The sequence below is a fragment of the Cibotium barometz genome, chromosome 45 (assembly GCF_041138505.1).
Source record: "Cibotium barometz isolate CiBa-2024 chromosome 45, ASM4113850v1, whole genome shotgun sequence".
NCBI classification, from domain to species: domain Eukaryota; kingdom Viridiplantae; phylum Streptophyta; class Polypodiopsida; order Cyatheales; family Cibotiaceae; genus Cibotium; species Cibotium barometz.
Genome location: NC_141090.1, coordinates 26,840,309 through 26,854,402, shown reverse-complemented (window position 1 = coordinate 26,854,402; position 14,094 = coordinate 26,840,309). Strand labels below are relative to the sequence as shown.

The window sequence follows — 14,094 nt, the reverse complement described above, 5'->3', positions numbered from 1 at the left end:
TATATAGCTCCAGCTCCCTAAACAAGCCAATGAATCGCTTAGTCACTCTTCGATCCAGCAAATAATAATCGCCCATTGAATTCACAGCCCTAATCTAGCTCTTGGTTCAATTTGAATCCAATGTTGAATTGACCCCATATCTCATAAACACCCTTTAATCAGTGCTTGAATTAGCGTAATCACACCTTAACATAAGTGCCTCATCCCCTCCTGCACCAAGACAAGTGTTGCTTCCAGCTCTTCTCTTAAATACGCTCGCATTCAACAAGGCAGGGCCCCATTCAACAATGGCCTCACCCTTGGTACACTTACACTCCAAACTAGTAACTCCAATGACAATCAAACCCACGACCACAAAGATGGTGTTATAATTGTGCACACTCTATAATCCAGTGTTTTGATTATACACACTTACAGAAAGTGACTTGCAATCATTTAGCCATCAATTCAAAAGAAGACGAAAATAATAAAATTACATTTATTAAATCCATGATATTAGGCATTTTGTAAAACAATCTTAGCCATTGAAATTGCAAAAAGGATGTGTATGTGTGTGGAGGATGTACTGATCTTTCTTTGACTAACCAAAAGCTTGAAGACATCCTAAATCTTGCATCAATTCATAGATGGTACTATACTTCTTGAGAGACTAAGCATGTTACACATGAATTCATATCTATAAGCCCAATCACAGATAGTCTAAAGAAGCATCAAGTACCTAGCGAGAGTAGATGAAGATCATAGATGGACATGTGAAGCATTTAACATCTAGGTCCTAGATTCTTTGCACACACACATATATACACGTATAATAGAAAAAAGACAAATTTATTTGATTGAATTTCCCCTTTGTTGGAGAGAGAGGAGGGGGGAGAAGAAGACAATAATTACTTTGTAAGATGTTCCCCTTTGTTGGGGGGGGAGAGAGAGAGAGAGAGAGAGAGAGAGAGAGAGAAGGCAAGGGGGTAGTATTTTTCTAGGCTGAAATGCAAACAATTGCTTTGTACTACCTGCAACAAAAGCAAGCCTATGGTACATTTTACATTTGTTATGGAGATACTATGCTGGCCTCCACCAACAAGAATTTGGATGCACCATGCTATGATGGAAGATCTAATAAGAGTCTCAACAGTCAAGAACAATCTATGGCAAAAGATCCAATCACATTTTTGTATTAGAGAACGGTTATAAAAATAATAAGACTCACAAAACTTATATTGCAAGCTTTGTAGACCTTGGATGTTGTCGTACTACTCCTGCTGCACCTTTAATGCTGGATGAAGAAGCACCATAAGGAACATCCAAATTCTTTTGATGGCACTACTAGCAATGGCAAAGCTGTTACCAAGCCACTATTCACAATTTTGACTTCTCAAAAACCTTAATAGTAATCTCCATAGCATACTTCGGAATACAACATAAAAGAGTCCAAAGCGAATGCTAGTTATGCTTCAGGTAAATAAAACAATAAAAGCACATGGTAGTACATTCCATGAGGTAGGAATTCATTGAGCACTAAAATGCTTATCCACGGAGGAGGTGCTGCTTATGCATTTCAGAGTCTCATGATGCTTCGCTTCGGCTGTGAGTTTTGAAGTGCTGCAAACCTAGTCGAAGCTATACAACTATAGTTGAGAGCCTCCAGCTTAGGGGAATCGTCCTAGTTGAAGCAGCACAACTATATGGTACGGGCCTGGTCCAGTAACCACAAGCCACCTAGTTTGCATGGGTGTAATCTTCGCAACCAATTTTCAGCCACATTTTATGCAAGTCCACTAATGTATCAAGCGTGGATTGGTCGAGATTCTCACTTCAACCAATCTCCTTGCATCCTTCAATTGACTCCATATTGGCATTGTAAGACTACTTGCAGATTTACCACTCCAAGCCACTTTACTATTGCACAAATGAGCTTTGATATTTTGTGAGTTTGTATGTCTATTACTTTGCATCGATGGTGCTTTTGTCATTCTTCTTGTAGGCTTAAATTGAATCCTTTATCCAATGGAAGAAATGTAATTGTTGAGAGCTGCAAGCTCCTAGGTGGATTGTAGATTTGTCTTTGCTTGATGTTAGAGTTGGAAGCTACGTGGATAATAGAAATTCTTCATGATGGCATGCATGCGCAATTCTATGGGCATCTTCAGTCGCATATCAATATCTTGTCCAGCTTTTAAAAAAGGGTAATAAAATTGTAGAATCTTTAAAATTATTACTCAATCCAGGGTTTTTCATTCATGGCTGTGAAGTATATTACATGCAACAACCTCATCCTACTGGTGATTCTAACACCAAAAACCTTAAACTTGACCACAAATGACACGAAACATGCAATGAACTACCACCAACTTTGTCACTGACCGAGGGCGGAAACCAGATTCCATGCCCTTCATTCTCATAAAATGGGCGGACCGTTCCATTCCGATTAAAAATGCCGACACCCTGCCATTAAAAAATCGTCATAAACTGCCTTTTGGCATGATGCCTCCCCTCTCTCTCTCTCTCTCTCTCTCTCTCTCTCTCTCTCTCACACACACACACACATGCACATGCCGACTCCACCAGGCTAGGGTGGTGGTTCATTGACCCTACTCTATGGAGGACGCAAACAAGCCCTCGATGCATCTGTGGCTTCGGGGGAGCCGCACCTTGTCCCAACTTCAGTGGACCACGGTTGGTGGCATTGGAGGTGTTGGGTTCTGAGAATCCCTAATGTTCAGCAGAAATACACAGAAAACAGCAAGAACACAGCGTAGGGAGCAATAGAGCGCTGGGATGAGTGGATATACTAGAATGAAGTGATAAGATGTGTACAACCACAAGTACCCTAGGTACAAACCCGAAATGTAAAAGTATAGGTGTCCAAACACAAAATGTCCAAGGGGAAAAAACCTCTATAATGTGTAGAGGGAAAAAGTACCCCTAGTAAGCCCCCTTTCACACGGTCACTACCACGCGTGTAATCCTACATATCTCCCCTATGGTGATAGTGTGAACGTGTACAGGGTAGTAGATCACTCTCCAAATTGGAGTAAGCCTAAAGCTTTGCGGAAAGCTTTAAACTTCTCTCGAGGCAACGCCTTCATAAACAGATCTGCAATGTTGTCATGTGTAGGACAATAGATCAAGCTGATCTCCCCTGCTTGCACCCTCTTTGACATAGTGATAATGAATCTCATATTCTTCGTGCAAGCATGGAAAGTTGGATTCCTTGCCACAGCCACAGCACTTTGACTGTCAATGAGAATGGGAGTGGGTGTTTGCTAACACCCATGAAGATCTCCCATCAATCTCCCCAACCATACACACTCAACTATAGTAGTGAAAGCTGCCCTGTACTTAGCTTCACAAGATGATGTGGCCACAGTTGGTTGCTTTTTGTTCAACCAAGATACACATGAGCTACCAAGAAAAAAGCAATTCCCACTTGTGGACACTCTGGTGTCTTAAGTCACCAGCCCAAGACTGAATCACTATAAGCAAGTAAATATCTCCCCCCCCCCCCCCCCCCCCCTGCGGCAGGCCCCGCGCGGGGATAAAACAATCCAAGATCCTTGGTGCCTTGTGTAAGTACCGAAACACTCGCTTCATAGCTTGCCAATGCTTTGACCCTGCACTGTGCATAAACTTACTCAAATGAGACACCCCATACAGTATGTTTGGTCTTGCCCACAACTTGGCTGTAATATGTGCTATCAAAAGGCTCTCTTGCAGGCATCATACATGCTCAACCTAAGTTCAGGTTTTACTAGAGTAGAAAGAGGCTTGCAATCCTTAAATTCAAACCTTTCCAACAACCCCTTTATGTACTTGAACTGAAGTAGCACAATGCCCTATGTGTCTACATAAACTGAATGCCCAAAAAAATTGCAATAGGTCAAGATCTGACATCTCAAATGAGACCTCCAAATCATCCTTGAATATTGTCATTTGTCCCAGTGAGAATCACGTCATCTGTGAGGCAGCTCAAGAACACAAGAAGGCCACTATAGCTCGCCGACTCACCACCTTCAGAACACTCACAAGGATAAGGGGCACCACCAGCTTCTCTAGCTGGAAAGAAAAAATCTCTCTCTCTCTCTCTCTCTCTCTCTCTCTCTACCACCCAGAGATACCCAAAGAAAGACAGTTTCAACAGCTCACATATTCCATTATGAAAACCTTTTCTCTGTCAGTAAGGCTAAGCCACTCACATCTCATCAATCCAAACCCTATTATCCATTTACAAGGGGTTACATCACACATATTTTTTATCAAATGACAAGCTTCAACCACTCATCCTCGCACTCTCCTTTTATCACACACTCACAGCAAACAACTCACACACACACTGTCCACATCTTCTCTTGGTCTCACACCAGAGGCCTCGAACAAACAGCCCTCTCCCAGTAGAAAGCCAGCGAGCTGCACCAATACTAGTCACCTCTGAGGCGGCACCCCATGCAGCTTCCCACACGACTGTCAACCCTTGGGCAGCTTCTCTGCCTTTGCTATTATCCAGCCTGCTCCTCACTTCACCTGCTCTCTTCGTCTCTGCAGCAAGCGTCCTCTCCTTTTTTTTGTCTCTGCAGCTCTTTTTTTTGGACTCGCCAGCTCCCCAGGAAGTCGGTCCCCTCTGTACCAGGCGGCTTGTGTCTCTTCCTTTCGTCTATAGTAGCTGTAGTGCCTCTAATATCTACAACGCCTCAGTAAGGCGATTCACACACGGCTCCCTTCTCACAAGCTTTCGGAATGGACCATTTCTTCCAGCGCTACGCTTTCCCTGGCGTCTCTTTCTTTTTTTCAGCGCCTCACACACCAGGCGATTCTCTCCTTTTCCACGAGACGACCCCGACTCTTTCTTTTTTTCAGGCCACTCTTCTCTTGCTACCGAGTCCAGAATCACCCTCCGTCTCCTCTCCGCACTTACCACCCTCCAGGCGACACACGCTCCTTGCGACCAGCTCTCCTCTGCACTCTAGAGCCCCTCTGGTCGACCCCTGGCTTTTGTATACTCACCGCCAGCTTCTCTTGACTGCAAGGCGGCCTTCACTACGACGGCTTCACCAGCCCGTTTGCAGCCACTGTACACGCTCTCCTTTCGTCTCACGATCGCCCGGCGCCTTCTCTACAGCAAGCGCCTTCCTCTACCCGGTTAGCCTGCACACCCAGAAAACCCTCCACTCATCAGAGCCTCCCATCAACCCTTCTTAGGTCACCTACACGCTTGCCCCAAGCGCCTGCAGCTAGCCCAACAGCCACCGCCGGCTCTCCACCTCTCTCTTGCCAGCCTCACAACACACAAGTCGGCTACCTTTTATGTCCGCAGCGCCTGAGGGAGAGCGTCCGTGCAATCACCCGCCAGGCCTCAACACACTTCACGTACCCGTCTGCTCTGCCTCCTGTCTCTTGCCTGACCCCCCGCTCCTCTCCTCGAAGCCGCCCCTTCTCTCACGCCTTCTAGAGGTTGAGGTGGCGGCCCATAAAGATTTCCAGGTGGCCATTTTTTAATTGGCCACGTATATTATGTTTTGTTTTTTTTGTTTTTTTTTTTTAAAGCTTCAAAGCTTCAAGAATGGCCATATCTTCTTCTTTATTACCTTACTTTCCTCAACTTCACGTGCGGAGCCCATACGTTCCAATACAATGCTACCCACGGCCCCCATCATCAACATCTCAACTTACTAAACATAATCAATTCAATCGGTGCCCTGCTTTAAGTAATAACCCGCACACCATATTGTTGCCATAAAACTCCCAGACTCCAGCATCTGCTCTCAAAAAAACACGTGCATAAACCAGCTCACAACAAAACCACTCAGCCTGTACATTTCCCAGGGCATTCAAGGCAAAGTTTTATTGCACACCACGCATCCCATATGTACACAGACTCAAAACATCTTTACAGAAAAAAGCCTGACATACTTTGCCCAACCCCCAGCCTGCTGAATCATTCATGATCAGCAGTAAAAAGCATTTCAAGACCTAAATCTATATCTAAAAACTGCCTTTCATCTGGAATCACATCTTCAAACACTGCATCCTGTACAATCACCATTAAACGTGCATAATACTTCTTCAGCCTGTATCCATTTACCCTGGAAGCATGTAAAGTCCCATCTAAGTCTGCCAATTGATAGGTGCCATTTGCAAATCCTTGCATCACCAAGAAGAGTCCTTCCCATTTAATTTGAAACTTCTTATGAAAGGCATTATCCAGCCTGCTATTATAACGTAATACCAGATCATCCTTCATAATTCCTTTGCTTTTAATCTTCTTGTTGAACTTCTCCAGCGTCCTTGCCTGCATATCTTCATAATGCTTCAAAGCATTATCCATGTTCAGCTGTGCTTCTTGTAAATATAAAAGTCGCTCTTTAAGGGCATCTTTAGGCTCTTCCAAAAGCTTTTCCAACATTTTAACAGCTGGTATCTCCACCTCAATAGGCAATAAGGCTTCTTTCCCATAAACAAGATGAAATGGAGTGAAACCCGTACCAGTCTTAATTGCTGTTCTGTATGCCCACAAGGCAGCAGGCAGCTCCAGATCCCAATTCTTGCCTTGTTGCTCTATCATCTTAGATAAAATCTTGATCAATTCACCATTAAAACGCTCATTCAAGCCATTACACTGTGGATAGTAAGGTGTGGTAAAACTGCGGCTGATCTTCATTTTTGTACACAAATAGTCCATAAGCTCTGCTCTGAAACCTGGACCCTGATCAGAAAGCAATTCCAATGGCACACCAAACTTACAGCAGATATCCTGATATACAAACTTTGCCACCTCCTTAGCAGTAATTTGTATCACTGTCTTTGCTTCCGCCCATCTAGAAAGGTGATCAACTGCAGTCAAGATGTAGCACTTCCCTCGGCTGGTAATAGGCAATGGTCCCACAGCATCAATTCTCCATTTTTCAAAAACATCATAAGCAAGAATTGTCTTCCTCATCTCAGGCTTTAATATCCGTCTACTGTGAGCTTGGCATTGTTTGCATGACCTACACCAATGATTAACATCCTTATGTACACTTGGCCATACATAACCTTCCTGCAATACCTTATGCAAGGTAATCTTTGAGGTAAAATGTCCACCACATACTCCTTCATGGTTTTCCTTAAGAATTTTGTAGATTTCTTCCTTCCAAGGTACCCTTCGCATTATCAAATCAATTCCCTTCAAATACAAAGCATCACCAATCATCACATACCTTGCAGCTTTCCTGATGAAACCATATTTTTTTAATTTGTCAATACCATTAGGAATCATCCCTGTTAACAAAAACTCTTCAGCATCCTGTAAATTCTCCCTGCCACAATAAAATGATGCATGAGCTTTAAGAACAAAAACTTCACCAATCATTCCCTGGGCTGCTTCATGAGCCTCCTCATTATGGCCTCAATCCACATGCTTTAGACTCCAAGCTTCAAATTCCTTCAGCAGACCCTTAATCTTGAAACACATTTCCTTGAGTAACATATTCTTTGACTTCCTAACTCCCAATACCTGTTTTACCACAAGCAATGCATCTCCTCGAATGCGAATCCTGTGTACACCATGCTTCAAACATATTTGCAATCCAACTTCCAGAGTCAGATACTCCGCTTCATTGTTGCTATGTGCATCCACTTTAACACCCTTTTTAAAAACAAGGCAACCCTGTGGATCATAAAGCACCAAACCTCCTGAGGCTGTATCATGGCTTTTCCTGTAAGAACCATCAAAATATAATAAGTGTGCATTCACCAATTCAGCCGCATCTTCAACTGGCTTCTTGATGGTCTCCTCCTTTATAAGAAGAGGACTCTCCTTATATGTCAGTAGATCAGCTAAGGTAGCCCTGGTACTCTCTTCCACCAAGAATGAGAAAGTAAATTCCTGCAACTCAATCACCCACTTCATCATAGCTTTAGATAAATTTGTGCCATTTATCAACTGAGGCAAAAAAGTGTAGCTTGTCAAAAACACAAAGGGACGAGGCAGCAAATAATGGCGGAACCGCCTACATGCATATAGTACACTAACCATAACAAGTTCCACCTCTGATAACAACCTTTCTCTGGCAAGTTTTACTCTGCTAGCACAGTAGACTGGTTGCATATAATGTGATTCTTTCCCCTTCTGTAACAACATGGCTCCAATTGCATCTTCACCTACTGAAGGATTGACATAAAATACCTGTTCCCAATTAGGTGCCTGCATTGTAGGAATAGCTCCCAGTACTTCTTTCACTTTCTGGAAAACTATCTCACACTCCTCCGTCCAATGCAAAGGATCATGCTTTGCTGCTTGCTGCAAAGGATATAACAACTGTGAAGATAGAGAGATGAATCGAGCCATATACTTCACCTTTTGCACAAAAGTAGCCAGTTGCCTTGTATTCTTTGGTGTAGGAAGAAGAAGAAGAGACTTGACTTTATCAGGATCTGGATCAATACCATTCTCTGATATAACATGGCCCAAGAGCTTCACCCTCGGTTGAGCTAAAAAACACTTTTTTGGATTTAATTGACCACCACACTCATCATAACGCTGAAAAACTGTAGCCAGCTTATCACAATGCTCTTGGCTGGAGCTGTATATACAAAAATCATCAATAAAATCCTTCACAAACTTATTCAAAAAAGGAGATAATACCCAATTTGCCCTTCTCTGATAGTAGGCTAGTCCATTCATCAATCCAAAAGGAAGAACTTTGTAGCAGAAACACCCCCACAGTGTAATGAAAGTCATCTTGCGCTGATCTTCTTCTGCAATCTTTAACTGGAAATAACCTGAATACCCATCACAAACACTATACCTTTCATATCCAGCTACAGTATCCAAGATCTCATCCAAAAAAGGTAGGGGGTAAGAATCCTTCTTTGTAGCAGCATTCAAAGGCTTAAAATCCACACATATACGCCACCTGCCATCTTTCTTTGGACTCACCACCGTAGGACTTACCCACTCAGCTGTATCCACTGGTGTAATGAAACCTGCACTCAACAGCTTATCAACTTCCTCTCTCAGGGCCTGCATTTGTTCTTGTCCCATCCTGCGAAGCTTCTGTCTAACTGTTTTTACATCTTCCTTCAATTCAATCCTCAAGTCTGGCCCTTTAAATCCTCGAATCTCTCTATAAGAAGTGATGAACAATTCTGGAAAATGAGACAACATATTAACATATCTAACCTTTTCTCCACTCGAGAGATCCGGACTCAGCATTCCTTCAATCAACTCCTGCTTCTTCTTCACTTCTATCTTTGGCTGCAGTAATTCCTCGATCACTTCATATGACCCCATAGTATCTTCTCCCTCAGCACCCACTTCATGCACTTCTTTATCTTCATTACCTTCTTGCTCTGATATAAGAAAAGCCACATCTGCCCCTTCTCCACTAGAAGCAGTGGTCGATGAATCCATCTCTGATTCAGAAGTAGTGGTGGTAGTTTCCTCTTCACTTGAATCTTGTGGCCTCTCCCACACATCATTTAAAGATCTCCTACTATGCATCTCAAAAGATTTTTTATTACCCTGCTTATTATGCAAAGAAATGGTCCCATACCTCCAGTCTTGTACTGCACCCACCACTCGCAACCAAGGTCGTCCAAGAATAACTGGAAAAGCACCAAGACCCGCAGGCATCACATGAAAATCTACAGTAGCTTTGACATTAAAAGCATCAATTTCCAACTCCTTTATCATACCAAGACATTTTACCTTTTGATGATTAGCCATCCTGATTCGAAAACCAGAAACCCCAGACATCCTCAAGCCTGATTGCTCCACACATGATTGGGTAATCACACAGATTTGAGCTCCTCCATCTATATAGGCCTGACCAAGGCTCCTACCTTTACTCCACACCTCCACAATAGGACAAATATCTGGAAGCTCTTCTAAAGATAGTACTTTGACTGACCTCTTCTCTGACTCCTTTTCCATTGGATTCACCAGTCTCTTTCATTGTCTTCTTAATTTTGGCACCATCTCCACCAACTGCCCAAAGGTGATGTTTGCCTTCCTGTTCACCAAATCAGATTTCAAGTCATAGCTGGTTTGCCCATCCCCCAGTGGGAAGTCTGACACCTGGAACCTTCTACGAGGCTTCCGTTTCCTTTTGGCTTTCACATCTTCTCCTTCCTGCTGCTTCCCCTTCTTACGGCGGCTGGGTCCAGCCACCCCTTTTCCTTCTCTTTCATCCGTTGTGCGCTTGCCAACAGGCATCACATCCCCTTCTTCTCTCACCTGAACATTCTCCAGAGTAACAACATTCATGACCTTTGCCTTCCCCTTCTCCTCAGCAGTGATTCCACTGGGGCCTGCTTGATCCCTGATATCAATACCATAATCATTTGACCTATCAGGTAACTGTGAAGGTAGTGGGTACATATCACCACCCATACGCTGAGGCTTATCACAATCTGTACTCAGATGACCAAGCTCACCACAGTTCCAGCATGTAGGGATGAAACGACGGCCCCTACCGCGACCACGTCCATACCCTGCTTGTCCATCTCCCCCCTCATGATTGTTGCCACGGCCTCTACCACGTCCACCACCTGTACTTCCCATTAAATTTAAGCTCAAATTCTTCATAAGATCAACCATCTGTTTCATATCCTGCCGCAATCCCTCATCAAAACCTGCAAGAACCATAGGTACTCCTTGACTAGCTTGAGGCACCATCCGCATAGCTTGGGCTTCAGTGGGCTTCATCCTCTCAATCACTGCATTCATGGGTGTAGCCTCCACTCTACGAATCTCCGGCTGTGCTACAAGTGGAATCATCCCCAGCTGATTCATTCGTTGCAGCTTCCAATCTTTTGACTTAGCAATTTCTACCGCATCCTCAAAAGACCTGGGCTTCTTCAATTCCACTTTCCAGCGAATACTCCTCTTAAGCCCGGCTACAAACTTGTTTTTCTTCATCATATCAGGCGGCACCTGGTCTTCCCCTAAAGCCCTGCATAGAGTCTCCCATAGCAAAGAAAATTTCTTCATATAATCATCTAATGATTCAAACTCACCTTGTGTCAGAGCTTGCACCTCATGCCAAACCTTGTCGGGGTCTTCTACCTTCTTGAACCTGTTGCTAAGTGCTGTCTTTAATCCATTCTCCGTCATATCAAGATGTGGAACAGCAACCCTCAATGACTCCTCATAAGTCCTGTACCAGGTCCTTGCATCCCCTTTCAAACAGATGCTCAGAAGCCACAACACCTGTACCGACTCATTAATATGGTTGCTTATGCATGCAACCTCCATCCTTTCCAAGAAGTCTGCCACATCCTCGTTAGAGCTACCATAAAACTCTGGATAAGACATCATTTTCACCCCCAAACTTCACCTCAGATCCCAAGAAAGCACCTTCCCTGAACTCTCAACTTCTAGGGCACACACCCTGATAACTGAAGAAAATAACAGAGCAATCCTCAATGGGGGCACTAGAAAGATGTGAGGCAGCTCAAGAACACAAGAAGGCCACTATAGCTCGCCGACTCACCACCTTCAGAACACTCACAAGGATAAGGGGCACCACCAGCTTCTCTAGCTGGAAAGAAAAAATCTCTCTCTCTCTCTCTCTCTCTCTACCACCCAGAGATACCCAAAGAAAGACAGTTTCAACAGCTCACATATTCCATTATGAAAACCTTTTCTCTGTCAATAAGGCTAAGCCATCACATCTCATCAACCCAAACCCTATTATCCATTTACAAGGGGTTACATCACACATATTTTTTATCAAATGACAAGCTTCAACCACACATCCTCGCACTCTCCTTTTATCACACACTCACAGCAAACAACTCACACACACACTGTCCACATCTTCTCTTGGTCTCACACCAGAGGCCTCGAACAAACAGCCCTCTCCCAATAGAAAGCCAGCGAGCTGCACCAATACTAGTCACCTCTGAGGCGGCACCCCATGCAGCTTCCCACACGACTGTCAACCCTTGGGCAGCTTCTCTGCCTTTGCTATTATCCAGCCTGCTCCTCACTTCACCTGCTCTCTTCGTCTCTGCAGCAAGCGTCCTCTCCTTTTTTTTGTCTCTGCAGCTCTTTTTTTTGGACTCGCCAGCTCCCCAGGAAGTCGGTCCCCTCTGTACCAGGCGGCTTGTGTCTCTTCCTTTCGTCTATAGTAGCTGTAGTGCCTCTAATATCTACAACGCCTCAGTAAGGCGATTCACACACGGCTCCCTTCTCACAAGCTTTCGGAATGGACCATTTCTTCCAGCGCTACGCTTTCCCTGGCGTCTCTTTCTTTTTTTCAGCGCCTCACACACCAGGCGATTCTCTCCTTTTCCACGAGACGACCCCGACTCTTTCTTTTTTTCAGGCCACTCTTCTCTTGCTGCCGAGTCCAGAATCACCCTCCGTCTCCTCTCCGCACTTACCACCCTCCAGGCGACACACGCTCCTTGCGACCAGCTCTCCTCTGCACTCTAGAGCCCCTCTGGTCGACCCCTGGCTTTTGTATACTCACCGCCAGCTTCTCTTGACTGCAAGGCGGCCTTCACTACGACGGCTTCACCAGCCCGTTTGCAGCCACTGTACACGCTCTCCTTTCGTCTCACGATCGCCCGAGGCCTTCTCTACAGCAAGCGCCTTCCTCTACCCGGTTAGCCTGCACACCCAGAAAACCCTCCACTCATCAGAGCCTCCCATCAGCCCTTCTTAGGTCACCTACACGCTTGCTCCAAGCGCCTGCAGCTAGCCCAACAGCCACCACCGGCTCTCCACCTCTCTCTTGCCAGCCTCACAACACACAAGTCGGCTACCTTTTATGTCCGCAGCGCCTGAGGGAGAGCGTCCGTGCAATCACCCGCCAGGCCTCAACACACTTCACGTACCCGTCTGCTCTGCCTCCTGTCTCTTGCCTGACCCCCCGCTCCTCTCCTCGAAGCGGCCCCTTCTCTCACGCCTTCTAGAGGTTGAGGTGGCGGCCCATAAAGATTTCCAGGTGGCCATTTTTTAATTGGTCACGTATATTCTGTTTTGTTTTTTTTGTTTTTTTTTTTTAAAGCTTCAAAGCTTCAAGAATGGCCATATCTTCTTCTTTATTACCTTACTTTCCTCAACTTCACGTGCGGCGCCCATACGTTCCAATACAATGCTACCCACGGCCACCATCATCAACATCTCAACTTACTAAACATAATCAATTCAGTCGGTGCCCTACTTTAAGTAATAACCCGCACACCATATTGTTGCCATAAAACTCCCAGACTCCAGCATCTGCTCTCAAAAAACACGTGCATAAACCAACTCACAACAAAACCACTCAGCCTGTACATTTCCCAAGGCATTCAAGGCAAAGTTTTATTGCACACCACGCATCCCATATGTACACGGACTCAAAACATCTTTACAGAAAAAAGCCTAACATCATCCACGTAGAGGATGACTACAATCAAATCCTCTTCGTCCACCTTGACATAGAGGGTACTTTCACTCTGACTGTTTTGATAGCCTTGGCTGGTCAAATTAGCATGTACCTTCTCATACCAAGCCTGGGGAGCTTGTTTTAAGGCCATACAATGCCTTGTTCAATCTACATTCCGTTCCTCACCCTTTGATCCAAATCCAATGGGCTGAGATACATACACTTTTGCCTACAAATCCCCATTAAGAAAGGCCGCCTGAATATCCAATTGATGTACTTTCCAACCATGATGAGCAGCCAATGCAATCACGCATCTAATGGTGGCCATTCTAGAAGTAGATGCAAAAATTTCATCATAGTGTACGCCCTTTTGTTGTGCATATCCTTTGTTCACAAGCCTTGCCTTGTGCCTGTCAACAATACCATCAGCTTTCCTCTTCATTTTGTACACCCACTTAGTGTCAATTGCCTTCTTTCCAGGAGGCAAACGAGTTGAGTTACATACACTTCTTCCTGCCATGGTTGTCACGGTACGAAAATTCGATACCGTACGATACGATACCTTACGGGAATTTTTGGTACGATATGAAATTTTCCGATACCGTACGATAAAATACGGTTTTTATTTTTTACACTTACAACCTATGTAGCTTCAAGCTTGAATGTGAGGGAAGGTTGGGAGGGGAGGAGTCTACAGTGCTTGAGGAACCAGAACATGGATATGTGTCTCTCCCGGTTGGAT

The 14,094-nt window shown here is 44.6% G+C and overlaps 1 protein-coding gene across 3 annotated transcripts in view; it reads right to left on the bottom strand.

The window, feature by feature from the left end:
- Nucleotides 1-1,385: 1,385 nt before the first annotated feature.
- LOC147612572 (uncharacterized) overlaps nt 1,386-14,094 on the bottom strand; it is a 66,733-nt gene continuing 54,024 nt past the window's right edge. For all 3 annotated transcript variants that reach the window (XM_086783190.1, XM_086783191.1, XM_086783192.1), the window contains exon 4: nt 1,386-2,442. In XM_086783190.1, coding sequence (XP_086639316.1) covers nt 2,269-2,442 — 174 coding nt within the window. In that variant the 3' untranslated portion in view covers nt 1,386-2,268. The remainder of the gene's footprint in view (nt 2,443-14,094) is intronic.